This window comes from Madurella fahalii, assembly GCF_045866475.1.
Source record: "Madurella fahalii IFM 68171 DNA, scaffold_1, whole genome shotgun sequence".
Lineage (NCBI taxonomy): Eukaryota > Fungi > Ascomycota > Sordariomycetes > Sordariales > Madurella > Madurella fahalii.
The window spans coordinates 5,997,278-6,010,881 of record NW_027263971.1 but is presented as its reverse complement, the minus strand read 5'-3'; the positions used below and the strand labels follow the sequence as shown (position 1 = coordinate 6,010,881).

The window sequence follows — 13,604 nt, the reverse complement described above, 5'->3', positions numbered from 1 at the left end:
TCAACACGGGTGAGGCATCTTGTATCCCAGCATAGCAGGAGAAATACCGACCACGGGAAAGAGTATTGCGTGTGAAGAGGGCTTCACCGTTTTCAACCGCAACTTATACCCAACTCGAGATCCAACACCAATCAAGTGCCACTCGTCTTATGAGCTGGTTCGATGGTCCAAGGCCACGGGCCTGATCATCTTCGATCTGATAAGATAAAACTTGGGGCCATACGCTCCACACCAGTCCGACACATGGGCTTCGATTGAGCTGGGGAAACCCGCACGTCCTGGCTTGGCATTTGATGGTGAGTTAGGGGTGACACCTCCGCGGGCTGAACTGCGCCCGTTTGAGGAAGCCAATGGTGGCCTGACCAGGGACTGCACGTATTCGCAAGAGTCGGCCAAGTCCAGGGGTCGAGCATAATATCCAAAACCTTGGAAAAGGATGCATATTTGAAGTATCGTTGCAGTCTTCCAATAGTGGCCGAAGTCGCTCCACACCAGCTACGCAGTTGGGGCGGGTGCATTTCCCCTCCGAAGCGGTTTCGGTCTCAATATTTTTTTTTTTGCCTTGGTGCCCCTCCACCGCTGCTTGGCTTGACAGACCGACACTTGCAGCGCCGAGATTTAAAATCCAGGAACCACCACCGACTCCGGCCTGCTTCCGGCTGAGCCCTCGTGCCCATTGACGTTTGCTAGGGCCTCCGCCTCTCTCTGTCTTTTGCTACCTCGGGCTTACTGCCGTCAATGGTAGGCCGGCTCGCCGCAATTGACTCATCCGAGATCCACTTGCAGTCGCCTGCCACCCACCGCCTTCTGGTTTTCTCACGAGGGAGACTTTCTACCTCGCCTTTTGCTGACCGGCACGTCTTCTCCTCCAACGGCACCCCAGCTCACGTCCGCCGAGAAGGCCACTTCTAGCTTTGAGAATGCTCTCCGCCTGTGCCGTTGCACTCAGGGCCGGTGCGCGCCGCAGCGTGCGCCGGTTGCCGGCCAGGTCCCGCGCCCTTCCCGCCGCTCTCCGCCGTCAACGGCCATTCTCGTCGTCCGCAGCCCGAGCGACCGATCTGAGCACCAGGGGCATGATTGTGCAGACCCTCTCATCTGTGGGGTCTAAGCGGGAGGTCCAGCAGTACCTGTCGCTCTTCACATCCGTTTCGTCGCAGCGCTTCGCCGTCATCAAGGTCGGCGGCGCCATTCTAACCGACTATCTCGACGAGTTATGCTCCAGCTTGGCCTTTCTCTACACCGTTGGCCTCTCTCCCGTCATCGTTCATGGCGCCGGGCCCCAGCTCAACAGTCTTCTCGAGCAGGCCGGTGTCGAGCCTCAATTCGAGGAAGGCATCCGCGTGACGGACGCCAAGACGTTGCGCGTAGCGCGCGACCTCTTCCTGCAGGAGAACCTCAACTTGGTAAACAAGCTGGAGGAGAAGGGTGTGCACGCGCAGCCTCTGACGACCGGCATGTTCAGGGCCGAGTATCTGGACAAGAACAAGTGGGGATACGTCGGCAAGATCACCGGTGTTAACAAGCAGTCAATCGAAACAGCGATTAACAATGGCTATCTGCCCATCCTTACCTCCATGGCCGAGACCGACGATGGCCAGATTCTCAATGTCAACGCCGACGTCGCTGCCGCCGAGTTGGCCCGTGCCCTCGAGCCCCTGAAGGTGGTGTATCTCTCGGAGAAGGGCGGTTTGTTTGATGCTGCGGGACAGAAGATCTCCGCCATCAATCTGGACGAGGAGTACGAACACCTCATGTCCCAGTCGTGGGTCAAATACGGCACTAGGTTGAAGATCAAGGAGATCAAGGAGCTGCTGGATACTCTGCCGAGGGCGACTAGTGTCGCTATTATCCACCCCGGGGAGCTCCAGAAGGAGCTCTTTACCGATTCCGGTGCCGGAACTCTCATTCGACGTGGCAGCAAACTCCTCTCAGCCACTGGTCTCTCCGACTTCAAGGACCTCGAGGCTCTGAAAGCGGTGCTGATCCGGGATCGCGAGGGCCCAGATGCGACGGCCACAGTGGAGAAGTACCTTGAATTTCTAGGCGAGAACAAATTCAAGGCGTATTACGACGGGCCGATGAACGCTCTTGCGATAGTCTTGCCAGCGAGCAACGGGCGTCAGGCGACGCTCGCCACCCTGACTATCACCAAGTCTGGGTGGCTGACGAATGTCGCTGACAACATTTTCACCGCGCTTCGCAAGGAGCACCCCCAGCTTGTCTGGACCGTCAAGGAGGACGATGAGAATCTCGGATGGTTCTTCGACAAGGCTGATGGCAGCGTCACGCGAAATGGTGATGTGATGTTCTGGTACGGCATTGAGAACGGCGATGAGATCGTGCAGTTGATGAAGGACTTCACCCAGAACGGCAGAGCCATGCTTGGCGACTCCAACCTTGAGTCCCGGCTGCACCGTGCTGCGAAGAACGGATCCAGGCCTGCGGTTCAGCAGATTCAGCAGGCTCGGGGCTATTCCACGCTAGCTCGCCGACCTATCCTCTCAACCCCTGTCTTCGGGCAGACTAGCCGGAGGGGGTATGTTACCCAGACGAACCCGAACCCGCCGTATGGGAAGAAGAACGCATCAAAATCGCAGCCCGCAAGGGTAGCGCTCATCGGAGCTCGCGGCTATACCGGCCAGGAGCTCATCCGTCTGCTTGACTCTCACCCGAACATGGACCTCCGACACGTCTCGTCCCGCGAGCTCGCAGGCAAGAGGCTCGAGGGCTACGACAAGCGGGAGGTCATTTACGAAAACCTCAGTCCCGAGGATGTCCGGGATATGGAGAAGCGGGGCGAGATTGACTGCTGGGTCATGGCCCTTCCCAACGGTGTGTGCAAACCGTTTGTCGAGGCCGTTTGGGAGGGCCAGAAGGGCTCGGACCACAAGAGCGTCATTGTGGACCTTTCGGCCGACTACCGTTTTGACAACACGTGGACCTACGGTCTCCCTGAGCTCGTTCAGAGGTCCAACATTACGCAGGCCACTCAGATCGCCAATCCCGGCTGCTACGCCACGGCCGCGCAGCTCGGCATCGCACCGCTCGTAGAGCACCTCGGCGGCATGCCCCACGTGTTTGGTGTCTCTGGCTACTCTGGCGCCGGCACCAAGCCGTCCCCCAAGAACGACGTCAGCGTCCTCACAGATAACATCATGCCTTACAGCCTGACCGGGCATATCCACGAGCGCGAGGTCAGCAGCCAGCTCGGCGCCCAGGTGGCCTTCATCCCACACGTTGCTGTCTGGTTCCGGGGCATCCACCACACCATCTCGATCCCGCTCAACAAGACCATGACCTCGCGCGACATTCGCCAGATCTACCAGGACAGGTACGCCGGCGAGAAGCTCGTCAAGGTGGTCGGCGAGGCACCGCTGGTCAAGAACATTAGCGGGAAGCACGGTGTTGAGATTGGCGGTTTCGAGGTCGACAAGACAGGGAAGCGGGTGGTTGTCTGCGCCACCATTGACAACCTCCTGAAGGGCGCTGCGACTCAATGTCTACGTAGGTTTTGCCGGTACTCTCTTTTTACAAACCTGACCTTTCGGTTGTGCTAACGCTGCATCTCAGAAAACATGAACCTCGCACTAGGCTACGCTGAGTATGAGGGCATCCCTGTCATGTAATCACCCCTGCCCTCTTTCCATCAACCGTACATATTCCTTGCTCTTTGGGTGGGGGGTTTTGGTCCGTCCGAGACATTGGAAAGTTTCATTACACTGTCAGTCACACGGCACTCGTCACAGCGGGCACATTTTTATCTCATAGTCCCATACATTCATGTTGCTGCATCACGCAGGGCCACGGTTCTTCCTTATTTTGTCTTATCCTTTTTTTTTTTTTTTTTTCCCCTTCTTCTTCTTTCCTTGGGAGTTTGGCGGCGGGAACTTTTTAAAACGGGTTCGGCTGTGTGGCAGTTCACGAGTAGCCTATTTGGTCTGCGAGGCGGCCGGTTTGTATATACAATAGTAGCTGCAAGTAAGACTGAAGACGCGCGGGAGTTTTGAGAGTCCCAGGAGTTCCGAATGGTTAGATGCTATAGACGAGATCACTGGGGATTCCCCTTTACTGGGATGGTGATGGGTGCTTGAGTGAGAGCGGGTCCGGGGTTCTGCTATATTCTGCTGGTGTCTTTCGTGGTGCTGGGAATTGCTCGGTCGTTGATTCTTACTTACTAGCTTGCCGTATATGGCCTTTGCTGTCCGTTGCCCTGTTGTTTGAAGCAAGCCTCAGGTGCCGGGTTACTACTTACTAGTAATAGAATGAGGACCGATAGCTGCAATACCACAGACTGATAGGAAGGGGGGGGGCGAGCGCGGAATGAGCTGTAGCGTGCCAACTATGCGCGTAGGACATACCATCGTCAGCAGCAAAGGGCCTCCCCTGTTCCCCACGTTAGGCTGAAAAAAAGTGAGATGGGTCGAGGGAGGATGATAATGAGACTTGGCCTGGTGGATGGCGCGGTGGGTTCGTCGAATACGTCTGCCCCAGAGACCAGTTAGCCATAGGTTCTCGGCACAACGATTGAAGGGTCTCTGTCTCTTGTTGATCAAGTGCAGTTTTGCTGCTCTTGAGTCAAATATCCATCCGTGACCTGCGTCTCGCTGGTTGATCCCATATTGTATCGCAAAGCACTGCCAATATTTCATGTTCTTTTCATGTTCTTTTCTTTTCCCTTTTTTTTTTTTTTTTTTTTTTTTTTTTTGGTTTCTTATTTTTAGACGGTTGCTCTTCTCTCCGTTCCCGATTTCCTTTTATTGTCTTCTACCCCCTTCTACCGCCCTTTTTGTGCTAATCCTAACTCCCTACGCTTGAAGCAGCAACTTCTCCAACCATGCTGAACTGGGCACCGGTACCAACCCAGACAATCTGTTTGCCGCTGATCGAATCATGACGAAGGGGGGCTGCAACTTCCACTTCCTCGCCCTTTTGCCCGAGCTGCTTGGTCAGATTGAGGCCCCAGGTGTAGACTTGGTGATCCACCGCGACCGCAAGACTATGCTCGCTCGCTGCTGCAATAGAGAGCGGCACAATTCCTTCGACAGCGGTTGGGAGCTTGAGGAAACTCGGCTCATATCGGGTGGAAGAGTGGTGGACAATGGAGGGTTTTGCTATTGCGTCGATTTTCAGACCAGTAGCAAATGAGAAGAGACGACCCCAAGTGAGACATTTCCCGTCCTCAGTTGCCGCAATCGTATGGAACTTGCCGCCGGTGATTCGGGTGATACGACCAAACTCCTGCAGGCTTTTGATACGGCCCGGAGTGGGGATAAAAACGGCACTTTTGAAGTCAGATTCGACCTCACCATCAATGTCGATGACTCCTATCTGCCCAGCGTTGTTGAAGCCCCAACCGTACACGGCGCCCGTGCGCTCGATTGCAAACGAATGGCTCGGGCCAGTACCAATGTCGACAATGTTGCTCAAACTGGGGATTTTGCGGGGGATGAGCCAGTCTTTCTTCCAGTCCGCGACTCTGAAGGAAAAGCGGCGGCCGAGCTGACCCTCAGATCCCTTGCCCCATGTATAGACGGAGCCGTCAACTGTGAGCGCCAGAACGTGGTTGCTTCCACAGCAGATTTTCATAACTCCATTGAGCGAAGGAATCAGGGCTGGCTGGAACTGCACCGCGACGGTGGACGAAAACGCCAGTTCGCCATCGTTTGACTACGAACCCGTTAGCGAATCAAGCGAAACTCATGACACTAAGGAGTACCGGCGTACCCTGAAAGTACCCCATCCGTACACAAGACCGGTGTTGGTTAGCGCAAACGTGGCGTTATCGGCGGCAGCCACTTGTGTGAAGATGATGTCGGCGGGGAGGCTGCTCATGTTGACTGCCGACGGGGTGGATTCCTTCGGGTTCAGCTCGCCCTCCCCATCGCCTTCGCCATCGCTGTTGTTATCGTCTGCGTCCACCATGGCGGCCTCCCAGGATGTGTCACGTCCCAGTGCGCCGTGGTCGTTGACTCCCCAGGTGAGGATCCGATTGTCAAGTGTGAGGGCAGCTCCGTGCATGGCGCCGAGAGAGACCTGAACCACACCCACAGAGCCAGAGAGGTAAGGGTTTAATCGAGGCCGCGAGACATTTCCCGATTTGACCGAAGGCCCCAACCCCAGCTCGCCGCCGCTGTTCGCACCGAAGGCATAGATGTTAAGCGGCTCAGTGGGCCTCTCGGTGAGAGCGGGTTTTGGAGGTTCGGGGCGTGATATCGTCTGGCGCTTTTTTTGGGCCAGCGTCGCGACGCCGTCATCTTCTCGCGTTCTCTTGGAGCCCGTTCTTTGCTTCCTTGCAGCCGAAGCAGCCGCCTTTCCCGTAGGCGCCATCCTGTCTAGCGAGTGATAGCAGAAAAATAAGTAAGTAAAAAATCGGGTTATGGAATGAATGGTCACGAAGGAAATAAATGGCGAGGTTTGCGCCTGGGATGGTTGGTAATCATCATTTCGATGATGTCCGATGTACATCGGACTCCTGGCTGTTGCCTGCTACTGCCGGACTTGGCCGCGCCGTTCCGGGCCAGCACAATTCAACCTAATGCGCCACATTTTTGGCTCTCGAGCATCCTTGCTAACACCTACGTTCTTGTGCGCGGGTTGCTTAAGGATGAGTGACGGACGGTCGGCGCCAATTGAGTGAAAGAAGAGAGAGAAGAGAGAAGAGAGCAGAGAGGAGAGGACAAAAGGTGGAGCCTCATGGCTCCAGAATGCCGGGCTCTGGCGTTAAGCAATCCCGCGGTAATTTACCCGCAAAGCGCCCCTCCTCCGCCCCTCCATCATCTGCGTTGCCCTCTCCCCGCCCCTTAAAGGTCGCCGAGAGTCATATCGTCGATTGAATTATTGCCATACCCGATTACTCGCTTCCCGTGGTTCACTTCGCCCTCCCAATCGGGCCGCTCCGAGATTTCTGAAGCGAGCCCACCCTCCCACCAGGCTGCGTCGGTCGTCCCGTCACTGCTCACGAGTGTTGAAGAGCGCGGCATCGCCATAGTGATCTTTCGATTTACAGTCCTGCCCACTTCCGTTGCAGTCGTACACACGGGAACGGTCACATCATGATCGACCTACCTCTGGATCAAGGCTCGCTTGAGCATCTTCTGCCTGCGTCTTGGAAGTCGCAGATCACGGCATGGCTGGCCGAGGACACGCCTTCCTTTGATGTGGGGGGCTTCGTGGTAGGCGATCACCCACGCACTGCAACTCTCTGGGGCAAGTCGTCGGGTATTCTTGCAGGTATTCCCTTCTTCAACGAGGTCTTTACGCAGTGCGGATGCACGGTGCAGTGGCACGCCCGCGAGGGATCTCACATTGAGACGCACGGCGGCAAGACGGCGCTGGCGACGGTGAGCGGGCCCGCGCGGGGCCTCCTGGAGGGCGAGCGTGTGGCACTCAACATCCTGGCCCGCTGCTCGGGCATCGCAAGCATGAGCCGGAGACTGCTGGTGAACTTGCGGAGCGCCGGCTACAAGGGTACCCTGGCAGGCACGCGCAAGACGACGCCGGGCTTCCGGCTTGTGGAAAAATACGGCATGCTGGTGGGCGGCGCCGACACACACCGCATGGACTTGAGCACCATGACCATGCTCAAGGACAACCATGTGTGGAGCCGCGGGAGCATCACCCAGGCAGTAAAGGCGGCTAAGGCTGCCGGCGGCTTCAGCTTGAAGATCGAGGTTGAGGTGCAAAGCGAGGCTGAGGCCGACGAGGCGATCGCCGCGGGTGCCGATGTAATCATGTTGGACAACTTTAGCGGTGAGGGCGTCAAGAAGACATCGCGGAGTCTCAAGGAGAAGTGGAAAGGCAAGAGAGAGTTCCTGCTCGAGGTTTCGGGTGGACTGACGGAGGACAACGCTGAGCTATACATATGCAACGGTAAGATTCCCAGGCTGGCGCTGCGACCAAATTTCTGACGGTGCGTTCCAGATGTCGATATTCTCTCAACGAGCTCGATTCATCAGGGTGTACGCCACATTGATTTCTCTCTGAAGATCAATGTAGAGAAAGGACAGGGACCGGAAGTGTCGAGCTAAGCAGTCGGCGTCGGTGATATCCGAAGGATCTGCGCAGCTACAAGTCTGGCTTGGAATTTGCGTAGGCTACTCGCCTTGGATAAGAAGGGGAAAAAAAATCATAACAAAAAGTGTAATGCAAGCCGCGCGCAGCGGGTTGCCTCCCCCGGCGGGACTCTTGACCCGTTCTGTCTCGCATTCGCGCACCCGCCCGTCCCAGGTTTGAACGCTTGAGATGCCTAACGAGACACTTTCTGGCCAGGGCATTTTATGCGCGACAAGAACCACAAGCTCACCGCTTCTTCTCCTCCTTTTCACTTTCGCACCGGCAGGGGTGGCAATAATGAACAAGCGTATCTTTGACTATCATTACGACCAGTGCGCTATCTCATGGGTTCATTACAACTCGTACCCGAATGACGAGGGGCTTTCCGGGGTGACCCACCTGGCGGTTCGGCAATGGCTCTCCCACGTGGCCATCGCGATAAGAAGCAGGGTTTGGCTCACCGCGATTTTCTGTTTGGTCACGGCGCAAGCCCCGGCTGGCGTCGTGTAGCGGCAGGCAAATGGAAGCCAAGGGGTCAAGAAGGCTGTCAGCCATCCACCCCCTGTCTCCGTCAGCCAGGCACCCATGTTCCCCAACCGCCTTTTATCGTTGGTCTGCACCACCTTGAAGGGGCAAAACTCTGCTGCACCTTCCGCTCTGGCCCGGTGGTGTTTACAGCGTTCACCATGCTCAACCATCACAAGTCTGGCTGTGCCTCCTCAGAGCATCTCGCGCTTTTCTTTCACATGTACAGCCCATGCTGAGCTCGGCGAGCACGGTTGGCTGGGTCGGCGTCTGGCCTCGCCCATGTACGGTTTGACAAGGTGGGATTGCAACAGCACTCGGCTTTGCCCATGGGCGACGCTAGTATGTATTGTATACTACACTAGTTGACTTGGGCCCATGATCCCTGTTTATCTGCCGTTCCCACGTGGCGAAGGGATCAATTCCTGGGTAGCTCGATGCACTGAAACACCCTCGCTCTTCCGTCTTCATCGAAGCCAGGTGCCCGGCAATTTTGCGTTACCGTCTGCTCACCGTTTACTCCCTTTAGACCCCACTGGAAGTTCCTTGCTGACCGGTCGTAATATACCTGAACCAAACACAGGCAGGCCGTCAAGCTAGGGTGACGTGCCAGTGTCAATCCCTCAGCCCTACTTCGCATACCCTAGTGATGGTGCGGCAGACACGAGGATGACGGGACCGGGGAGGGGGAAAAGGTCCCCATATCTCAACATGACACTGGTATCGAGTCTTTTCGGGTATAGGAATCCTGTGCGCAGGTTATGCCAGTGTTGCCAAGGTCACTTCATCACAAGGCTTGCGTCTGAGCAGTGCCGCATCGCACCTTCAAATGGACGGGTTTTTCCTCCGCTCTGGATCACGATGCTCTCCCCCCCGTTTCTACTCTTTCCGCGCCATAGCACAAGCAGGCTCTTAGTAGATTGTCAATCAAGCTCTCCATAACGACACTTCTTCTTCTCGCACCATTGCAAAACCACTTCGGACTAGCTACCAACACGGCCGCCATCCGGCACAACACCCTCAGATCAACAAGCTATGAGCGCCCAGGACGGTTATACTAGAGAGGAGTGGACCTGGCTCTATGTCGAGGAGGCACAAACCGAGAGACGGAGAAGAGAAGAACACACGACCGACACCCAAAGTTCGATCCAGGACTATACTCTGGCGGCCAAGCGTAAAATCAGCAAGGCGCTGGGGGTCAACGCTGACTCGGTGTTACTCGGCCGTCGTACCGCGTCAGTGGCGAGAACTCGCCCGAGAAATGAACCGAGATAGCACAGGCGTGTGTGGGGCAACGGAAAGATGCTTTGACTTGGGAACACAAACCGCCTTCGGGGCCACAATATCTGGGGTAAGCCCATGGGTGACACAAGCCCTGCGGTTGTTGTGTTGCTAACGGGCCTTTTTAAGATCTTACCTCGGTTCGGGGGAGTTACAGCCATGGACAGCGTGAAAGTGGGAGTTTTCCGTCTCGGCGAGAAATTCGGCCGGTTCTTTTGGCGTTCCCATGTTCATACTGAGTACCTTAGCTGGGCATGATGGGCCGGCGCGAGCTGTGGATCACCGTCCTCCGGATTACAGCAACCCAATGCGGCTTGTGGGCTCACCTCCAGAATGTTATGTACCTTAATTACTTGTAACGAGCTAGTTCTTTGCTAGGCTTTCAGATACCACTTAACATGACACGGCAATGCCACATATCCGGTGGAGGCGAAATCGGAGATGCACGCTGTAGTCGCAAAAATGGTGTCCATTTTGGGGTGCTCCTCTGCTCCTCTGCTCCTCGGCGCTGGGTGGGTTTGAGCACTATGTACTGTACCTATGTACCGTACCTATGTACCGTACCTATGTACCGTACCTATGTACCGTACCTATGTACCGTACCTATGTACCGTACCTATGTACCGTACCTATGTACCGTACCTATGTACCGTACCTATGTACTGTACCTATGTACTATGTACAATCCACATACGTGGGCGGCCGCTTGAAGCACTCCTCGGTAACACTGTGACGACTTCGACAGCTGCTCGCTGCAAGCACAAGGCCCAGGGAATGGAATGCGGGGGCCAGCCGTTGCAGTTCATGATCGGGCGGCACCTGAAAGCCCTCAGTGACTCGGGTTAGCTATGCAGATACGGGACTTTGTGGTGACCCATTTTCCCGACCCGCCATCCCACCAATGCACCATCGCAAGCACCCTTCGCCGCCATTTACCGACACTGCCGGGAATGGCCCTTGCCAACGTAGATCATTGGCGTCACCTTAGCGCCGGCGTCTCTTTGAAACTTTGCCTCCCAAGGCTGAGAACCGCTTGACGCCACCGAGCCACACGCTTGCGGCTTTACGAGAAGATGCGTGTTTCATCTTGATGGTTCCAATCGCCATGATTCGATCCCTTCGTGCCCGCAAGGGACGGAGGGCTGGTTGGGTGGTAAAATGAGGTCCTGGCTCGCGTGCAAAGCGCTCCCCCGCAACGCACCTACTGCCTTTTCGGGCTCACCGATATTCAGGGCGGTTACCCGTTCGTCTTGGTCCTTGCACTGCTTCTCAACGTGCCATCCTCGCTTAGCAACAGCTCGCTGCCACCGTTCGGCCTTACACAGATTGCTTGTACGTCGGATTGAGCCATTCCCGAGCCGTGACGCCGGCAATTTCCATAAAGAATGGGGGCTGTTTGTGTCTGTCAGCACGCCTTGATCTCTTTGAACTCTGTATTTTGCGCTAGCGATGCGAGAAATGAGTGATGCTTGATATCAGGTGTATAGGCAGACAGGCAACATTACCATGATGAAATCCAGTTGCGCATCCACATATATTTTCGGTACACAGTACATACAGAGGTCAACGGAGCCAACGATGACAACATCCGGGGGCCCCTTGTCTGGCAAGTAGCCTTGTCACAGTCGTCAACAGAGTCAATGGTGACAACATCCGGGGGCCCCTTTCCGGGCTAGTACTGTAGCCCCTGCCTCAATCTCGAGAGATCTGGCGTGGGGCCAGTGTGTGATCCGAACTCAACTGAAGCTGCCACACGTGGGAGACGCGGCGTGGCATCGAATCAAATGCGCCGGAAGTAGATCCGGAAGTACGCGTAGGAACAAAAGAAAAGATCCCAGCAAACAGCCCCATCTTAGCTCGAAGCGGTTACCCCTTCCCCCCTCCCTAAACAGACTGTTGAGCCTCTTACCGACGCCGGACCTCTCCAAGACCCAACGCCGTGCCACAGACCGAAAGGTCCAGGTGTTCTTCAAGCCCGCGCTCCTATGCCGCGCATTACCCTAACCAGAAAAGGCAAGTCTGTAGTAGCATCCCCATGGGGATCAGAGCTCGGGTTTTCACTGCTCACAGGCAAGCGGACGACCTTCCAAATTCTGTCTCACGCTGTTCCGTGCATCAGCCCAGGCTTTGTGGCCGCTTCCGTCATCCACAGGTAACACAGATAAGGCTGGGCAAATCAGGATCCGGCCGCGGGGATAGGGGAAATTATTCGGCTTCCCCTGCAGCAAGTCCGGGCCAGTGTTCTTGTAATCGCACGATTATGTAACCTTGTTTACTCACTGCTTTTTGCAGTCAAATGCATCATGTAGTGTCCCAGCCGCGCGCGCGAGAAGTAATGGCCGCAATCAAATTTCCCAACAGAACACATGTTGCCTTCCTGGTAGCAGCCAGACTTGACAGGGCTCGACCGAGCACTCGGGGCGACCGTACTAACGTCGTCCTCCTCCCTCTCCATCATGCTACAAAGAAGGAGATGGATAACTAGCACAAGCGTAAAGGGAGGAGCCTGCTATTTGTCGTGTCATCGTTTGGGAGCCTTGACTTGTGCCGCTGTGGCGCCCGACTGGGCATCGGCATCACAGTCGCGGATGCCGGGACCGCCCAACAACGCCGGGCGACAAACCTCACTCCTGCCTTTCCGGGCATAGTTACGCTGCCGGCAAGGCTCAGCTCGGTTACGTCTTACGTATAGTGGTTTTACACAGAGGCAGAGCGGGAATGGTATACAGCTCCCCGGTGCCTGTCCTGGTGGTCCGTTGTACAGTACCCTGGTTCGCCAGCCGGCCACCTGTGTGGCCCCCTGTGTGACCCAACATCCCAAAGGGATGGCTGGGGCCCCGGGGCGCCCCATTACATGGGATCTGGGGAACCACAACGGCGCTGATTGTTAGCATGTGTGGCTAGCTGGGACTTGGCCGGATCGAGGCACCAAATCTGCCATCATCCGCTCGCTTGACTAATTCCGTTGCGGGTAGCGGCATAAGGCCAGTGATAAACGGCGCCGCTGCCGTAATGCACTTGCAAACTTCATCATTGCTTGCTTCTTTCAGCTGCTGTCATGGGACATGATGCGAGCGGGTCGCCCTTGGCCGGGAGGTGACGTGGTTGGCTTGGTTGCATTCTTCTCGAGTGGTCACGGAACGGCGTCCGCAGCGCCTCGTTGACAGGCCAATGGCGTCCTATCCAACGGCCCCAGCCCAATAACAAGCAACGACCATGTTCAGATAGTAAGGGCATCTAAACAATTGCGCCGAGCTTGGCTTCCCTCGGATACGCCAGAGCCGCTCGAACCGATCCCGGTAGACCGGCTAACTAAAGTAACGATTGGGCGTTTGGTTCAATTAGGCGTACAGTCTCTCTAACCACATGGTCGGTCGGTTCAGACGGCCAGATGTGCTGAGGTTGACTCGTATCTACGTCGCGCCACCGCCGTCCGCGCATCTTGGGGTCCAGGGGAGCAGGGTGGCCGGTCATAGGGTGGTTAGTTTCGGCATGCGGGCAGCCGAGGGCTGCTATCCGTTCGAGGAGGCGTCATTCGCGGGTGGCCGGCCTTATGCGGGCTCGGGAGGTCCTTCTACTAATAAGCTGGGCGAACGAGCGGGCGGTGTTCTGTTCTGTGAGCACTCTGAGCACTATATCGCCTACCCCGACACTCTCCCTCCTGGCCGAGAGTTAACCCTGCCACGTCGTGTTGACGAGCGGGCACGGATCTGAGATTTCAGCACAGCCCCAGATTCTGTAGGCCA

General features: G+C 56.2%; 3 protein-coding genes across 3 annotated transcripts; 2 read left to right on the top strand and 1 right to left on the bottom strand.

The window, feature by feature from the left end:
* Positions 1 to 920: 920 nt before the first annotated feature.
* ARG6 (Protein arg-6, mitochondrial) lies at positions 921 to 3,626 on the top strand (the record flags this gene model as incomplete). The annotated part of the gene is made up of 2 exons (XM_071057251.1): positions 921 to 3,504; positions 3,571 to 3,626. The coding sequence occupies 2 exons, from the start codon at positions 921 to 923 to the stop codon at positions 3,624 to 3,626; spliced, it is 2,640 nt and encodes an 879-aa protein (XP_070913352.1).
* Positions 3,627 to 4,797: 1,171 nt separating this feature from the next.
* Positions 4,798 to 6,327, bottom strand: MFIFM68171_01828 (Regulator of chromosome condensation; the record flags this gene model as incomplete). Its single annotated transcript, XM_071057250.1, has 2 exons — positions 4,798 to 5,667; positions 5,725 to 6,327. The coding sequence occupies 2 exons, from the start codon at positions 6,325 to 6,327 to the stop codon at positions 4,798 to 4,800; spliced, it is 1,473 nt and encodes a 490-aa protein (XP_070913351.1).
* A 725-nt stretch (positions 6,328 to 7,052) lies between these two features.
* BNA6 (nicotinate-nucleotide diphosphorylase (carboxylating)) lies at positions 7,053 to 8,027 on the top strand (the record flags this gene model as incomplete). The annotated part of the gene is made up of 2 exons (XM_071057249.1): positions 7,053 to 7,869; positions 7,921 to 8,027. 2 exons carry the CDS (start codon positions 7,053 to 7,055, stop codon positions 8,025 to 8,027), a joined length of 924 nt encoding a protein of 307 aa, XP_070913350.1.
* Between the last annotated feature and the right edge of the window lie 5,577 nt (positions 8,028 to 13,604).